The sequence below is a fragment of the Odocoileus virginianus genome, chromosome 17, assembly GCF_023699985.2.
Source record: "Odocoileus virginianus isolate 20LAN1187 ecotype Illinois chromosome 17, Ovbor_1.2, whole genome shotgun sequence".
NCBI classification, from domain to species: Eukaryota; Metazoa; Chordata; class Mammalia; order Artiodactyla; family Cervidae; genus Odocoileus; species Odocoileus virginianus.
In genome coordinates, this window is record NC_069690.1 from 36,889,453 (window position 1) to 36,905,552 (window position 16,100).

The following is a 16,100-nucleotide window of genomic DNA, read 5'->3' on the forward strand; positions in this document are numbered from 1 at the left end:
CAGAGGGCTCCATAAAGCAAATGGGAGTGAGATGCATTCACTTAAATGCTGGTTATGGAGATGATTTGTACAGGAAAATGACCTGGAAAGCAGAATATTTGAGATCAGAGTCTACCTCCATATGGATATATGCCCCCTTGGCCAAGATTTCTCCTTTGCTGTTTCGGTTACAAATCTTTGGACTAGAAATTTCCAAGTTTTCTTTCAAAGCTAACTTCCAGTGAGTTTGAGCAACGTGGGGCAGAATTGGCCTTTGGGGATTTTGTGCATATGGATTTTGTGCATATGAGTTAGTTGCTCAGCTGTGTCTGATTCGTCGTGGCCCCATGGACTGTAGCCCCCTGGCTTCTTTATCCATGGAATTCTCCAGGCAAGAGCACTGGAGTGGGTAGTCATTCCCTTCTGCAGGGGATCTTCCCCACCCAGGGATTGAACCCGGGCCTCCCACATTGCTGGCAGATTCTTTAGGATTTGAGCCACCAGGTATATATGCTTTAAAAGTTTTAAAGGAATTCACTTAAATTACTCGCAGGCCTCCTGGCCTGTGACCACTCTTGTCGATCTTTCTTTCTTTCCGATCTTATTTCTGAGCGGTTGGGGAGTGGGAGGTGGGAGATGGGGAGGAGCAGGGGGACAGGGGATGCGAGGGAGGGTGCACCAGCCCGGAATTGTGCCTTTGGAATTCAGATTAGGTCACAAGAAGCTGAGGTGCTTCCTTAATCTCCAGACGCCCTAGCAGTCCACATTCTCTAACAGATCAGCCAAGTTTTCCTTTCTTCCCTTCTCACATGGGCTTCTTTCCACCTCCGGCTCCCTCTCCCGACAGTGACCCCACTGGAGAAACTAGCGGATTCGTCGCAGCCTTTATCCGGCCTAAAAGCTGCACCCGGGTAGGGCAGGCAGCAAGCAGGACTCCGAAGGCCGCTTCGCTCCAAGAAGTGGTGCTGGCGCGCTCTCTGCTGGCAAACGGAAGAACTGCAGGCTCTCGATTTCGACTCCGCCCCCGAGTCCAAAGTCTTCCAGGTCACTTCCAGGAGCCTCCGCCCCTGGGACAGACCTTACCTGAAGCGGAGGCTGTAGGACTCCGGACTAAGCTGGGGATTTGCACGGAGAGAGGGTGAGGAGCATAAAGTGTTGGGGGAGCGAGAAAAGGGCCGACAGAAGAGGGGCTTGGGACTCTTGGAGAGAGGTTGGGTAGCGAGGGAGGCGCTCCTGCGACTGCCCTGAAGTGTCACGTTCCCGAGTAGAGCAGGGCCCTCGGAGCGTGCGGTCTGCGCCCGTCTGGCGATTCCCAAACCTGGAGCCCCGTGGAGAGAGTGGGCGTTTCCCTCTCGCACGCCGAGCAGCGAGCCTGCGTGCGGTGCTGTGCGTCGCACACCCGTCGCCGGGTCTTCCCCTAGTGTCTGCACGTGTTGGGAGGGGTGCTCCCTAGGACCGTTCCCCGGTGAGGATGGTGCAAAGGTGGCTTGAGAGGTACACACGCATCCCCATGTCTCCCCAGATGGCATCGTGGAGCCCTGACACCCCATGTTCCTGCGACTGCTTTGCCTCGGTGCCCCCGGCCTCGGCCCTCCCGGCGGTGATCTTTGCCAAGAACTCTGACCGGCCCCGGGATGAGGTGCAGGAGGTGGTGTTTGTACCAGCAGCCACGCACGTCCCTGGGAGCCGCCTCCAGGTGGGTTAGGCCGTATAGAGTGCTGGGAGGTGTGCAGAACTAGGTATTCTTCTAAAACCTTCCTCCTCTGTTCCCCCCACCTGAGAAGCTACCAGGTGTGGTGAAAAGAACATGAGCTTTGAGTCTATTGACTGGGACCTAACCTGTTATTTAGCCTCTGTTGACCTCAGTTTTCTCATCTGTATAATGGGGATAAGACGACCTTCCTCAAAGGGCTGTGTAGGGTGATTGGCACAGCGCCACCACTTTATAGGTACCTTCCCCCTTTCTAAGTGGATTTTCCCTTTCTCTTCCCTCATCTCCAGTGCACCTACATTGAGGTGGAACAGGTGTCCAAGACCCATGCTGTGATCCTGAGCCGCCCTTCTTGGCTGTGGGGGGCTGAGATGGGCGCCAACGAGCATGGGGTCTGCATTGGCAATGAGGCAGTGTGGACCAAGGAGCCAGTTGGGGAAGGGGAAGCCCTGCTGGGAATGGACTTACTCAGGTGCGGACCTGCCCTCCTTCATCCCCTCAATACACCAGAAATCTGGGGCTGAATACTGACCCAGGCTACCCTCCCTGCCCCCAAGCACCTCACTCACCTTTTCTGCCCATTCTGTCATCCTCCCCAGGGGCTCCTGCCCCTCCCCTCTCCTGGCCGCACCTCCACAGTCTGGTGAGGAGCTCCCAAATGTGGCCAGCTCTGGGTGTCTCCTGGCCCAGAAATAGGGCAGTGGTTTAACTTTATTTTCAATAGAAGGAAATTTATTTTCAAGTGAAATCTCATGAAGAATTTTGGTTTGTAAAACCAGTAAACATGGAGCAGCTCTGATAGAAGAGATTGGAGAGCTCAGGGCACTTCTTCCTCCAAGAATGTGTTTCAGTCCATTTCATGAACCCCTCAGAGCACAGCTTGAAAACCACAAGCCTCTAGATGGTGGCGATTTTCTCTGTGACAGGCTTGGCACCAAACCTCTCTGGGACTCTTCTGTCCACTGAAGCTCTGCCATCAGCACTGATACCCCATCGCCCTTCTTTCCCCTGGACTCTTTGTGCCAGGCTGGCTTTGGAACGGGGCAGCTCTGCCCGGGAGGCCTTGCACGTGATCACAGTCTTGCTGGAGCGCTACGGGCAGGGAGGCAGCTGCCGGGAGGACCCCATGCCATTCTGCTACCACAACACTTTCCTGCTGGCCGACCGGACTGAGGCCTGGGTGCTGGAGACGGCAGGGAGGCTGTGGGCTGCACAGAGGATCCAGGGTGAGGGGCCTGGCGCTGGGGCCTGCCTCCCAGAAGCATTCTCCTTTTTGGGGTGGGAATGATGGTGGGGGCAAGGAAGGCCTGATCCAGGTGCAAATGTCTCAGATGGTGGGGACGTTCTGGGACGTGGGAGATGAGCCCACTCGGGTACCTCACCTCCCCCCTCACTTGGTTGAGTCCTCTTGTGCTTCAGCCTGCAGCTTCCTCTGGGGAGCCTTCCTGGACTTCCTGGTGGCCAGGCTTCTCCCTTATACACAAGCTGGGGTCCCTTCATGATGATGTTCCCTGCAGCTGCCGGCTCTCGTTTATTCGTGTGATCGGTTTATCTGTCCCCTCCACGAGGGTTGTCTTGTTCTCTCCACCTCTGTGTTCTCGGCACTAGCTAGCTGAGTGCCTGGCACAGGACAGGAGCTCAAGAATATATGAGCGACCCCCCATCTCCTCCGCAGAGGGGGTCCGCAACATCTCCAACCAGCTGAGCATCGGCACGGACATCTCGGCAGAACACCCTGAGCTCCGGCCCCATGCCCGGGCCCAGGGCTGGTGGGACGGGCAGGGCACCTTTGACTTTGCCCAGGTCTTCTCCCTGAGCCAGCAGCCTGTGCGCATGGAGGCTGCCAAGGCCCGCTTCCGGGCCGGCCGGGAGCTGCTGCAGCAGCAACAAGGTCAGTGAGTGGACCATCGAGTGGTCGGTGAGTGGTCAGCGGGGGCCCAGCTCTCTTCCCTCCCACAGCCTCAGGGGGCTTACTCTGAGGCCGGAGGGCCCCCCTTCTGCCCCCCGGGGGCCCTCACTGTGTCCTCCTTGGCAGGGGGTATCACGGCAGAGGTGATGATGGGCATCCTCAGGGACAAGGAGAGCGGCATCTGCATGGACTCTGGGGGCTTCCGCACCACGGCCAGCATGGTGTCCGTGCTGCCCCGGGACCCCTCCCAGCCCTGTGTGCACTTCCTCACTGCCACACCAGACCCGTCCCGGTGAGAGGGTGGGGAAGCTGGGGGCAGTGCCCCAAGCAGGGGCGACGGAAGGGTGTCAGAGCCCTTATCATTCCATCCTTGTCCCACTAGGTCAGTCTTCAAACCTTTCATCTTTGGGGTGGGGGCGGCCCAGGCCCCCCAGGTGCTGTCCCCCACTTTTGGAGCACAGGACCCTGTTCGGACCCTACCTCGATTCCAGACTCAGGTGGATCGCCGGCACTCCCTCTACCGTGGACACCAGGTGGCCCTGGGGCTGATGGAGAGTGAACAGGTAACCCCGGGGAAGAGGGGCTACCCTGGGGGGATGATGCACTTCCCCTACCCCAACTGGGACTCTGGAAATGTGAGGGGAACTGGGAGCGAAGGAGACTAGAGCTGAGGAGTCTCTCCCTTCAAAGTCAGCTCTGGAGAATGTTGGGTGTATATCCTTTCTCCTGCTATGTGAGATGGCAGCCATCTGCCCCTACCCCGTAATCCAGAGGGAAGCCTGTCCCGGGGATTCATCACTGCCTTTCCTGGGCAGGCTCAGGGGCAGCAGCTTCGGCAGAAGCAGCGGGACCTGGAGCAGGAAGGCCTGGAGGTTGTGCGGGGGCTGCTGACCAGGGAGTGTGCTCCACCCGCCCAGGAGCTGGGCAGCCTCTTCCAGGCCTTTGTGGAGAAGGAGAGCCAGGCATATGCCTGAGCCCGGCCCCTCCTGACTTGGCCTGGGGTGCAGGGGGCTGCGGTGGGCACAGGCCCCCTGTGGCAGAGGGCTAGAGCAATCCCCTCACCTCGTCCCCCACCCCAGCCTTGTTCTGAGTGGCCAGGTCGGCCTTCACCCTAATAAATGTGTTTTATTTTCTTGTTCAGTGTCCAGGTCCAGTGGCGGTAGGAGGGCCAAGAGGGGACAAAGGGCAGCCCTGAGGTGGCTGCAGGGCCGCTGGGAGCCTTGCTGGGCAGCATGTTCTTCTGACTTAGGTGGTGGAGGAACCTGGGAGGAGAAGAGGTGGCCCCCAGCATGGGGTGTGGGAACATGGAGGGGCATGGCTGGTACAGCAGGTGGCTGCTCATGGGAAGAATTAGAATTTTGGTTCTTGGCTTGAACCTTGGAAGGGCAGTCCCTGGTGGGGGGGCGGTGGTATGCGATGTGTCTACTGTGAGATGGCATCTCCACCAGGCAGTGCCCGCCTCCTGCTGGCTCAGAAGCCAGGTGGGGGCCCCGAGGTGGGGTGCCAGTCCCTTGGGCAGCTCCTGAAAGATCCTGTTCCTTAGAATCAGGCTCTGTATTCCTGCCATTGTTTCTGGGTGCTTTTTACTGACAGCTTCCCCTGAGATGCCCCAAGTGATGCGGAAGACACATGCAGGGCCTGGGGATGCTTTATTGGGGACAGGCTCCTGCCACAGGCCAGGGCTCTCAGGTGGAGGAGAGGCCCACTCCTCGTTCCTCCATGTGCCTGGGGCTTCGCTGACAGCCATGGGCTGCATTTCACTTCTTGATTCTTTTGGTCACAGTTTTGGTTGTGCCGGGGGCCCCAGCCAGAGAGGCTTTGGGGGCCGCGGCCGCTGTGGCCTCTTTCCTTGCCTGCAGAGTGCTTTGCTGGCTCCTGGGAGCCAGAGGGCATCGTTTCTTGGTGGTAGAGGAGGCCTGTGGCAAGGAAGCAGGCTCTGGGGATGTTTCTTTCTCTTGCATGGGGGTGATGGAAGGGCTGCTATCCCCAGCCATGGGTGCCCCCGGCAGCGGGGGGAGGTCTGTGAGGGCGGGCCGTGTCTCCACCCTCAGCTGGTGCTCCAGCAGGGCTGTCTGCTGCCTGTGCTCCCAGAGCCTGCTCATTTCCTGCTCCAGCTCCTTGAGGAAGCCTGTGAGGGGTGGGATGGTGGGCGGCGGATAGAGCCCTGGGCTTGGCAGAAGCAAACTCTCCCCTACCACCCCTAGAGGGGAGGAGACAAGGTTGGGAAGGACTGTTCTGGCCCCGGGACCACCTCCCCAGACACCACTGCCCGTCTGAGCTTCTCCCGGACCCCACAGGGCAGCTGCACACTTTGGAAAGCAGGGGTCACCTCGTTCTGAGCAGAATGGGCCTCTCAGCTCTGGGAACTCCTCATCCTCATCACTCAAGGTTGCATCCTCCTCGTCCGAGGTCCAGCGTTCTGCCACAGGCTGCCCGTCCAGGTCTAGGAGCAGTGGCAGGGCTTCTGTCAACAGCTTCCTGCGGGGCGGAAAGAGCAGAGGTGACCCAGGAGGGTACCCCGGGTGTGGAGCTGGGAGGATGTGCAGACACAAGCCGCAGCAACCACACCGGGAGGGGTGGTGTTCTTGAGCTAGAAGATGGACCTGTGGTCAGCTCAACACAGGAAGCTGCAGTTCCTCCTCACCTGTAGCCATCCTGGTTGGTGCAGCTGTTTCCAGCCAGGTTGAGGATGAGAAGGCTCTCGGGGAATTCATCTGCACACAGCAAAGAGAAGGGGGATGAGGTTCGCACCCCCACCTTCCAGTCCAAAGCTACTGCCCCTTTGCACAGCACCCCCCAGGCTCCCTGGAGGATGTGCTGCTGATGCAAGCACAGGGAGGAGGGCAGCAGCGGGGGGGCACCCCAGGACTTATTCCATGAGCCAGGGCAAGGGCGTTCCTACCCAGCTTCAGTGTTTCTATCAGGTTCTCAGAAAGGTCCAGAAACTGGAGGTGTGGGAGGTCACGGAGGTTTTCCACTTGCCTAATTTGGTTTCCTGCCAGAGACAGGAAGCTGTAGGGGAAGGGAGGGGGAGAGACAGCTAAATCACAGAACTGCTGGAGGAAGGGATGGGGCCCCCAGGTGCCCGGGCCCCCCTGGCTCAGCAGCTGGAGGAGTGGGGACACGGGGCCTCCTGGGGTGAGGGAAGCAGAGCTAGGCTTGTGGGGCCCTTGGCTGACCAGCAGCCGGGCTTGGGGACATCTGAGCCAGTTTTCTGGAGTATTTCCAGGTTTCCTCCCCTTCGTTCTAGCTCTTCTCCCCTCCCCCAACCCTGCCAAAGCCCTGGCACCATCTACCGTAAAGAGGGGATGCAGGCCAGGTTCTCAATTCGCTGAATCTTGTTCTGCAGGAAGAGACCAAGGTGGGGAAACCAAGGTAAGGTCAGCTGAGTGGGGTCCCTTTAAAGGGACAAAGCCCTAAGACCGTGTCTGCTCTTGAGGCTGGAGACCTGGCCCTTTGGGCATGATCACCCCACTCCTTGAACAAGTTGTGAGTGCCTTGGGATGATCTGCTTTCTCCAAGTCAACGGCTGAGGACATAAACGTGGGGCTGGCTAAACTTGATTTAAGTACCCTGATCACCCCACAACCTGGACATCAGAGAAAGGGAACCACGGGGGGGTCCAGGAAACGGAAAGGCCTTGGTGGTGGACTGCACACACAAAGGGAAGAGCAAACCTGCACTCCTTTGATCTGGCCAGTGTCTGTGGGGGAAACTTGGAGGGATCTGGGTATATTCAACCTGAGGGAGCCTAGAGATTAACTGCCCCCTCTCCCACCCCCCACCAAAAAGCCTTCGAGGTTCTGAAGGATGCAGAGAAATCTTATGGTTCCCTCTTCCTTTCCTTCAAAACAGGAAATGGACTTGAGCTGTATAACATAAGAGATTTAGGACAGACACCATCTAGGACTTCTAGAACAAAAAAAGTGTCTGATAGAAAAACAGTGATTCAAGAGCATGGTCAGGATCTCTTTTGGGTGCATTGGTCTTTCAATTCAGCAGAATTCTGATCTCTTTCGGGTGTACTGGTCTTTCAGTTGAACAGAATTCCTAATTCATCTGGAAACCATTTCAGTGAAGGTCTGCCTGCCTGAACACCAGTAAATGGGCAAGATGACCTGGTTGGCGTCTTTCAGATTAAACAGACATGGCTCACAGGGGATGGAGTCCCCTCCCCAGGGAGAGGAAGGGCAGGAGGCAGGACATTACCCCTTGCAGATAGAGGCTGTGAAGATTCTGGAGGCCCTCTAAGTTCCTGATAGTGGTGATTCCTTCCCGGTCCAGGCGAACAGTCTGCAGTTCAGCAAGCGTGTGGAACCTGGGCAAATGGGTGCTGTGACAGAGTGCCATTTCTGTGGTCTCTTAGCAGGAAGATGGAGGGGAGGGTGTTTCAAGGAGGGATGGATGTCTCAGTGACTCTGATCAGATGTCAGGGACACCTGCTTGACTCATGAGGTGGGGCCTAGATTGGGAACCTGGGTTGACTTGGAGACCTCAGTTATCTATCAGTAGCACTGGGAAGGATAAGGGTGAAAGGGGAGTGAGAGTCCTTGGACTGGGAAACTAGGTGATGGCGGCCTATGGTTCCTGGAGAGGTGGGGGCAGACTTCCTCCAGCCAGCTTGGGTTGGGAGGCAGGGGGTGGGACAGAGAAGAGATCCTTCCTCACATCCCTTCAGAGTGTTCCATGGAAGGAAAATCACTTGTTCCACCCATCCATTCATTAATCCCGCAACATTTCCTGAATGCCCATTAGAGACAAATGAGAGAGTCCCTGCCCATCACTTTAGGGAAGCTGGCCAAACATCTATGACAAGCGGATGACAAATGCATGTGGAGAGGACTAAGGGAGTACATAGACTATACATTGAATCCAGAGGGATTCAGGGAATGCTTCCTGGGGGAGATGACACATAAGCAGGAGTTAGACTGGAAGGAGAGGGGGGATGAGAAGGCATTTCAAGCAGAAGGAATAGTCTGTGTGATTGCAGCCTTTTTGGAACTGCAATGTGCCCATGAATCCCTTAGGGGGTCTTCTTAAAGTGTAGATTTTGATTCAGTAAGTGGGCCCGAGATTCTTCATTTCTAACAAGCTCCTAGGTGATGCAGATGCTGCCCACCCACTCCAGCACCAATCTGAGTAGTAAGTGCTAAGCTGTAAGAACATGGGGTCTTAGAGGAATCACACTTATAGACAGTGGCAAATAATAATGTTGAAAAGGCACCAGGCTAAAGTGTTTGGATTTTATTCTGGAGGTGCTAGGAAGTTAAGGAAGGTCCTAACAGGGAGTGTCTGATCCGATTTGTTATTTAAAGGGATCATTTTGGCAACAGTATGAGGTGCCTGGACTGGAGGCAGACAGACTAATTAGGAGTTTCTTGAGAAGTGATGACTTTAGACCCTTATTTAAAGCAACTGAGTGGGCATAGTGAAAAAGAGAATGATTTTTAAGGGGGAAGAATCAGCTGTACATTGCCACTGACTGAATGTGTAGAGTAAATAAAGAGAGGGACAAAAGTAAGTTGACAAATCACTAGAGCTCAGGGGACTGGTCATTCTGTGTGTTTCAACATTCCAGCACCCCTTTCCTCTCTGATGCACTTACATCTTCTCTGACAGATCCTCATCCTCTGGGAAGGTCAAGTTCCGCCTAGTGATGAGGGCTTCTGTAATGCACACGCCACTGACTTCCTCTGGACTCTGGGCAAGTTTAGCTGTGAAAAGATGAGTCCAATTGTTACATTTCCTTGTTCTTGGAGGCCTGACTCTACTGTTAACCAACTGTTCTACCTACCACCCCACCTCCCTACTCACCTCCAGGCATGATCTAAAAGTTGCTGGCTTGCGGAGCGATTGGAACTAAGAGAAGTAGAGCAGCTTGGACAGGCCCTGGGAATGGAAGAACCCAGGGTGGTATGAGGAGAGAGAAGCTCAGAGAATTGGGGGACAAAGGAAAGGGCTTGATTCAGAGCTAATTGTTGGGGTGGGGCAGAAGACGAAAGTAAATCGGAGTGGAGGATCTGGAGTTTGAGGGGTATATAGGGGCTTTCCAGGCCGCATACAGGGGGATTGTAGGTAGATAGCGGTGCGGACGGATGGAAAGAGCGGTTCGAGGCGTCGTTGCTAGGAGACCGGACGCCTGATGACGCGCCGGGGAGGGCGGGCTCCCAGGTGCCGGGTTCGGCGCGTGCGGATTGCAGCTCCAGCCGGCGGCTCCTCCCCCCTCTTCCGGTCCTGGGACTACCCACAATCCTCAGCTCTTTCCGTCGCGCTCGTCTCCCGGTCTTTCTTCCGGTGGCGATGGCTGCGGCCGTGGCTGGGATGTTGCGAGGGGGTCTCCTACCCCAGACGGGTAAGGAGCGGCCCAGGTCTTCGCGGCGCGTTCTGGCCGATGCTCTCTTCTCGTCTCCCTCCTCTGCTGCTGGTCCTCTTCCCAAATTTCTGATCCCAGGCAGCTCCCGATGACTGTAGATATTAGTTTAATGAGTGATTTTTGAGAACCTTATATGGACCAGGCGCAGTGATAAGTACTTTACATGTATTATTTAGTTTAAACATTAAAGCATCCTAAGAAGATCTTTGGCTTGATCTAATTTCCTGTAATTCCAGATTCTGGTAGTAACAGCAACACAGCAGAAGCGTCGGGAACAACCACAGTACTTATTCTCTATCCCCTAGTCCCCCTGCCTTGTTTAGGGTTTTAACCCATTACCCAGTTTTTTATGCCTCCAGAAATTAAGATCTCAGGCCTTCCGTAGCCACCCTCTGCAAAGAAGATCTCCCCTGTTAAGTCTGTATCGTCACCCTGTTTATTGACCCCTCCACCTCATCACAAACTGTAATTTTGCGTTTGTTTGTTTTCTCTATTAGACTTTAAACTCCATCAAGGCAGAACCGTATTCATTCAGCATAGCCAGCAGGTGGCATGGTGCTTGACATTAGTAGGCATGCTGTAGGTATTTGTTTAATGAATGATTTTGAGTACCTTATATGGACCAGGCACAGTGATAAGTACATGTATTTCATTTAAACCATAAAGCATCCTATGAAGAAGGCATTCTCTTCCCCTCTTTATAGGTGAAGAAACTGGTTGAATGGTCAAGGTCACAGCCAGTAAGTGGCAGAAAAAGATTGAAAATTGGCTCCATGTGTGTCAATTATATCAATAAAACTGCAAAAATTTGGTTTCATCTGATACAGAGCTTGTGTTCGCAACAGTTAGGATTTGTGGCCACTAGCAAGAAAACCTCTCACTTCAGCAAAATCTCCATGCTCTTTGATATTAGAGCCACCTTCTGACTGAAACTTTCCCTGAGATCCCACCCTCGGCTTGGGGAGTGCTGAAAATGGGAAGCTGCAACCTGAGTCCTTTTGTTGAGAATGAAGGGGTTTCTTTGGCCTTGGTATTTCGAGTGTCTCCCTTGTCTTTTGGGGGGTGCTCTGCAGCAATGCCTGTAAACAAGAAAAGTACAGAGAAGGAAGACTTGTTTGGGAGAAGATATGAGAACAGTATAACTTTTCCCTCCTGCTTCAAATCCTGGGGGAAGGAGTAGTGCTTAGAGCAGTGATTCTCAAACTTCAGCCATCATCAGTATCACCTGGAGGGCATGTTAACACACTGTTCTCTGGGCTCCTCTTCAGAGCTACTGACTCAGGAGATCTAGGACAGGCCCTGAGAACTTGTTATTTCTAACAAGTTCCTGGGTGATGCTGATGTTGGGTTGGGAGGTGGTGGTAGTGCATACTTTGAGAACCACTGGCTTAAAATTGGCAAATTATGGCAGGACTGGTCACTGTCTTTTCTCCATAGTTGTGTTAGAAACAAGCTACATCTGTTTGTTTACATAGTGACTATGGCTGCTTCCACGATACAGTGGCAGAGTTGAGTATTAGCGACAAACCATATGGCTCTCAACCATAAAATTTTTGTTTGGTCACTTAAGAAAAAGTTTGTTCAACTCTTTCCTTTAAAAATATGTTTGAAATACTTTCCCTTTTGTTCCTGTTTTTCCTCGTTTCTGTGCATAAAGAAGAGCTGGAGAAGTGGGCTCCTCCAGGATGAAACACATGAGCTAAGGTCACCCATTAAAGAGAAGAAAAGGTTTGGGGATTCAGGCTTTCCAGCAGACAGTTCCTTTTTCCACTTAATGCCGAGGCTAGGATTGTGAGCTCCGTGCAAAGAGAATGGATTCTTTGTCTCTGGAGCAGACTAAGGCTTCCAAGAGGCTACATCTCACCACATGGCCCTTTTTTTCTCCCAGGCCGGCTGCCCACCCACCAGATTATCCGCTATGGCTCCAAGGCTGTTACCCGTCACCGTCGTGTGATGCACTTTGAGCGGCAGAAGCTGATGGCTGTGACTGAGTATATTGCCCCCAAACCCGTTGTCAACCCAAGATGCCTGCCGCCCCCTCCCAGCCCCCCGCAGGAGGTGAGGAGGAGGCTGGGCATGTCGCCTGGTGGTGGGATGGTGGATTAAAGTGATCTTGTCTCTGTGGCCATAATGAAGTAGCGCTCCAGGACATGGTCATCCACATTGTTACTTCCCCACTTTGATCCCAGAGTTCAGATCCTTTAAAATGAAATCTGCCCTTGATTCTCTGTTGGCCTCTTGGACTCAGTGGATTGGACAGGTGTGGGTTTCCTTCATTCTTGTCTCCAAAAATGTGTGCTTGAAACTCTCCACATATGTGAGGGGAAGAGAGAACATCCCACCGATCTTGAAGCTTCCAGGTTTTCTTAGAGGAACAATACAAAGTTTTTGGTCCTTGAAAAAGGACAGAAAGATCAGTGGAGTATTGCTAACTTGATGGTGGTTCTCAATTCCCCAAGTTGTCAACTTTGAGAAACACTGTCTTGAGAAAATGAAGTATTGTTCTGTGAAAATACCTCAATTTTGAATCAACACTGTAAAAGAGTAATCTTGTATTTAAATTGATAAAAGAATTCAACATGAGTACAGTGTCAGAGGGCTAATTAAGTGATTTTGACAATATTATTATCAAAATAACATTAGCTGGGTCAGACTGTTGTCCATTTCAAAGGGACTGAGTGTTCTCAGGTTTTAAAAACACTGCTCTAGGCACATGGAACTCTGTTCAATGTTATGTGCCAACCTGGATGGAAGAGGGGTTTGGGGAAGAGTGGCTACATATATATGTATGGGTGAGTCTCTTCGCTCTTCACCTGAAACTACCACAACAGTGTTAATCAGCTGCACTCCAATACAACATAAAAAGTTTTAACATTTGAGGGGGGAAAAAATGCTGTTCCAGGGGATTTCCTGGCAGTCCAGTGGTTAGAACTCTGTGCTTTAACTGCCAAAGGCTTGAGTTCAGTCCTTGGTTGGGGCACTAAGAACCCACAAGCCGCATGATGCCATCAAAAGATGATAGTATAAAATTGTAAAATAATAAAAAATCCTGCTCTGAAACCTGCAGTTATCAAATGGAAATGAGAGGGTGGAGTGAGAGAACGTGTCTCTGAGAGTCAGGGGCCTGGTTCTCCTTGCTGTGCCCTAATCGTCACTTGGGCGTCACTGGGCGCTCCAGCACCCACCCCTGAGGGAGTAAGGAGTACTAGAAGTGGCAGCCTATGTCCCCTTGGTCCTCCCTTCTTGACCTCAGGAGACAGGCCTCATCCGGCTCCTCCGTCGGGAGATAGCCGCAGTTTTCCGAGACAACCGAATGATAGCTGTCTGCCAGAACGTGGCTATGAGCGCGGAGGACAAGCTTCTCATGCGGCACCGGCTGCGGAAGCACAAGATCCTGATGAAGGTCTTCCCCAACCAGGTAGGGAGCGGACTCTCATTCCCCACCTTGTTCTCCACCCGCTCCACCCCCATGTCAGACCGCAGCATCTTCCAAGAAGTGGCATCCCCAGCCCCCTTCCATGGCCGCTCTCTAGTCCGGGGCCTGAACTGTGTTAGGGGTTGAGGAGACCTTCATTAGCTTGAGCCCACAGCCTGGTATGGCCTGTGACCAACGTGGGAGACTTCCCCCTACTCAACCCCAGTAAGCCCTTCTCTTCTTCCGGTTCAGATCCTAAAGCCCTTCCTGGAGGATTCCAAATACCAAAACCTGCTGCCCCTTTTCGTGGGGCACAACTTGCTGCTGGTCAGTGAAGAACCCAAGGTCAAGGAGATGGTGCGCATCTTGAAGAGTGTGCCTTTCCTGCCGCTGCTGGGTGAGCAGCCAGTTGGGGGCGGGGCTGAAGTGGAGTGGGTGCTCCTGCAGCCTGGTGTCGCCTTCAGGGCTCGTGTGGGTAAAGCTGTGGCTGTTCTTGGAGGGGACCCCTTCTCACAATGGGGCCTGCCTCTGTCACTCTGGGGAGGGGACGTTCAGACACCTGGAGTCTAGTCGGGGTGTTTTGTTGCTTTAGTCACTAAGTCGTGTCTGACTGTTTTGCGACCTTATGGACTAGAGCCCACCAGGCTCCTCTGTCTGTGGGAATTCCCAGGCAAGAATACTGGAGTGGGTTGCCATTTCCTCCTCCAGGGGATCTTCCAGACCCAGGGGTTGAACCCAGGTCTTCTGCATTAGCGGGTGGATGCTTTACCATTTGAGCCACCAGGGAAATCCAGTAAGGGGGTAGTGGGTGTTGAAAGCCACACAGATGAAGATACTTAAACAGGCCAAGGGAAGGGGGCTGAGGTTCAGGATTCCTCTGATGCTGAGAAACCCTGAAGGTGCTTCTTTTAGAGAATGCTGATTTCACAGTTATCTGTTGGTGGGGCAGGAATCTGTGGATATAATACAGATAATACAAATTCCACCCCCGCCTCCATCAACACACACTCCACGGTTCTTCAAGGAAGTTTAGAAGGAAACACTGATGTTGTGGGGATTACATAATACATGGAAGGGTTTTCCAGGAAAAGTTAGGAAAGAGAGGAGGGGACTGATCTGAAACATTGGGAGTGGGGTGGGACACAGGTGGAGACTGGACTTGGGGGACAGCTGGGAGGTAGAAAAGGGCGGTGGAGAGCAAATTCCTAGGGTGGGACCATTGTCTTTGAAGAGGAAAATCATGTGTGGGAGCCTCGCTGATCCTGTGTTCTTCTAGGTGGCTGCATTGACGACACCATCCTCAGCAGGCAGGGCTTCATCAACTACTCCAAGCTCCCTAGCCTGGCCCTGGCACAGGGGGAGCTGGTGGGAGGGCTCACCCTGCTCACAGCCCGGACCCACTCTCTGCTTCAGCACCACCCCCTCCAGTTGACTGCCCTGCTGGATCAGTTCACCAGACAGCAGCGCGAGGGGGACCCCGTCCTGCCAGCCAGCGCGCAGCCGGATCCTCCCAACCCTGTTCAGGACTCGTAGCCAGCCTCCTGCACCCAGCCTGCCCATAAATACACTCTGCCCTGTTGGCTGTCGGAGACATGGGGAACTTAGGCTGGGGAGTGGCGTTGTTCCCTGGTTTTTACTGACAGTGATCTCTTCCAGTACATGGCCACCCAGAGATGTAGGGGAATTCCATTTCAGAACGGAGGCTTGTAATCAGTATCTTTGTTACTAGTTTTCCTAACTTGGGACCTGATAGGAGCCATCTCTTCCCGTTTTCCAGGTCCAAGGCAGAGAAGCCCTGTCTTCTTGTTCACTGCGTCTTGCTGCACACGCCTCCCAGCCTAGCCCCTCGTGGCTCCTTCATGCCAGAATAGCTCAGCTGAGTAGTTAATTCTGCTGAGAATGGCATCTGTTGAGAGCCTGCCGTGCCAGGCTTGCTGCTAATCACTTTACATGTGCTAGTTCCTGATGTCTGACTTATTATCCCCATTTCACAGAGAGGAAGACTGTGGGGAAAAGAAGTTAAATGGCCTGTGAAAGGTCATGCTGTTAGTAAGAGGCAGCACAGGGACTGACCAGGCTCTTTGCAGCTGTAAAGATGCTCCCCTGGTTTTCTACACTAGAACTTTCTCGTTAGGGTCCCAAGAGTGCTTTGAGTGTTAATTGTGTACCCTCGGGGTGTGTCATGTCATGGGAAGGTTGGGAGCACTGCTTTATGATAAAGTGAAATGCATTTTACTTAACTGTGTTTTGCTGTTTATAAGCTTATTCTCCCTGTAGACATATTCCCAGGGTCATCTCTGACTCACTTCCCTTCCTAGAACATCTGCCTCTTCCCATGTCCGAGTCTGTCACTTCCCTGTACCTGCTCCCACAGATGACACTGCTTACATGCTTGTCCTTTTGAAGGCAGCTGCCCGCTTTACTAAGTAGCTGACGTGTCTCAGGTGGTTCAAACCAAAAGAGCCGAGGGAGGAAAAACCAGGATTCTGTTTTAACGACCGGGTCTGAGGGCTGTTAGTAGGAGGCCTCATCCAGATCTCAGGGAACTGAAAGTTTCTCATGGAGGATGTTTAACTCGGAGCCCGCCCTTGTCCTTGATGGGAGCCCGTTTCAGGTGGACACGGGCAATGCATGGAGGTGGCCGTGGATCATTTCTGGGACTTGGAGCAGTGCCGCAGCTTCCTTGGTCCTGGGCAGACGCTGCTCTGGCAGT

General features: G+C 53.5%; 3 protein-coding genes across 4 annotated transcripts; 2 read left to right on the forward strand and 1 right to left on the reverse strand.

Annotated features, from left to right (window-relative positions):
• The first annotated feature begins 803 nt into the window (after positions 1–803).
• On the forward strand, positions 804–4,734 carry SCRN2 (secernin 2). Its single transcript, XM_020870721.2, has 8 exons — positions 804–1,117; positions 1,502–1,675; positions 1,981–2,162; positions 2,717–2,916; positions 3,366–3,581; positions 3,726–3,891; positions 3,982–4,162; positions 4,415–4,734. The coding sequence occupies exons 2-8, from the start codon at positions 1,502–1,504 to the stop codon at positions 4,571–4,573; spliced, it is 1,278 nt and encodes a 425-aa protein (XP_020726380.2). The 5' UTR covers positions 804–1,117; the 3' UTR covers positions 4,574–4,734.
• Positions 4,735–5,231: 497 nt separating this feature from the next.
• LRRC46 (leucine rich repeat containing 46) lies at positions 5,232–9,763 on the reverse strand. Of its 2 annotated transcripts, XM_020870722.2 has the most exons (9): positions 9,662–9,763; positions 9,414–9,488; positions 9,205–9,313; positions 7,809–7,932; positions 6,896–6,942; positions 6,502–6,611; positions 6,244–6,313; positions 5,929–6,077; positions 5,232–5,727 (listed from the first exon to the last, which is right to left on the reverse strand). In XM_020870722.2, exons 2-9 carry the CDS (start codon positions 9,421–9,423, stop codon positions 5,357–5,359), a joined length of 990 nt encoding a protein of 329 aa, XP_020726381.2. In that variant the 5' UTR covers positions 9,424–9,488; positions 9,662–9,763; the 3' UTR covers positions 5,232–5,356. The 2 variants fall into 2 exon arrangements, with proteins under 2 accessions (XP_020726381.2, XP_020726383.2); XM_020870724.2 differs by having other exon boundaries at positions 7,809–7,917; positions 9,414–9,762.
• Positions 9,764–9,844: 81 nt separating this feature from the next.
• Positions 9,845–15,622, forward strand: MRPL10 (mitochondrial ribosomal protein L10). The gene is made up of 5 exons (XM_020870720.2): positions 9,845–9,951; positions 11,861–12,030; positions 13,226–13,390; positions 13,640–13,784; positions 14,664–15,622. Exons 1-5 carry the CDS (start codon positions 9,900–9,902, stop codon positions 14,918–14,920), a joined length of 789 nt encoding a protein of 262 aa, XP_020726379.2. The 5' UTR covers positions 9,845–9,899; the 3' UTR covers positions 14,921–15,622.
• The last annotated feature ends 478 nt before the right edge of the window (positions 15,623–16,100 follow it).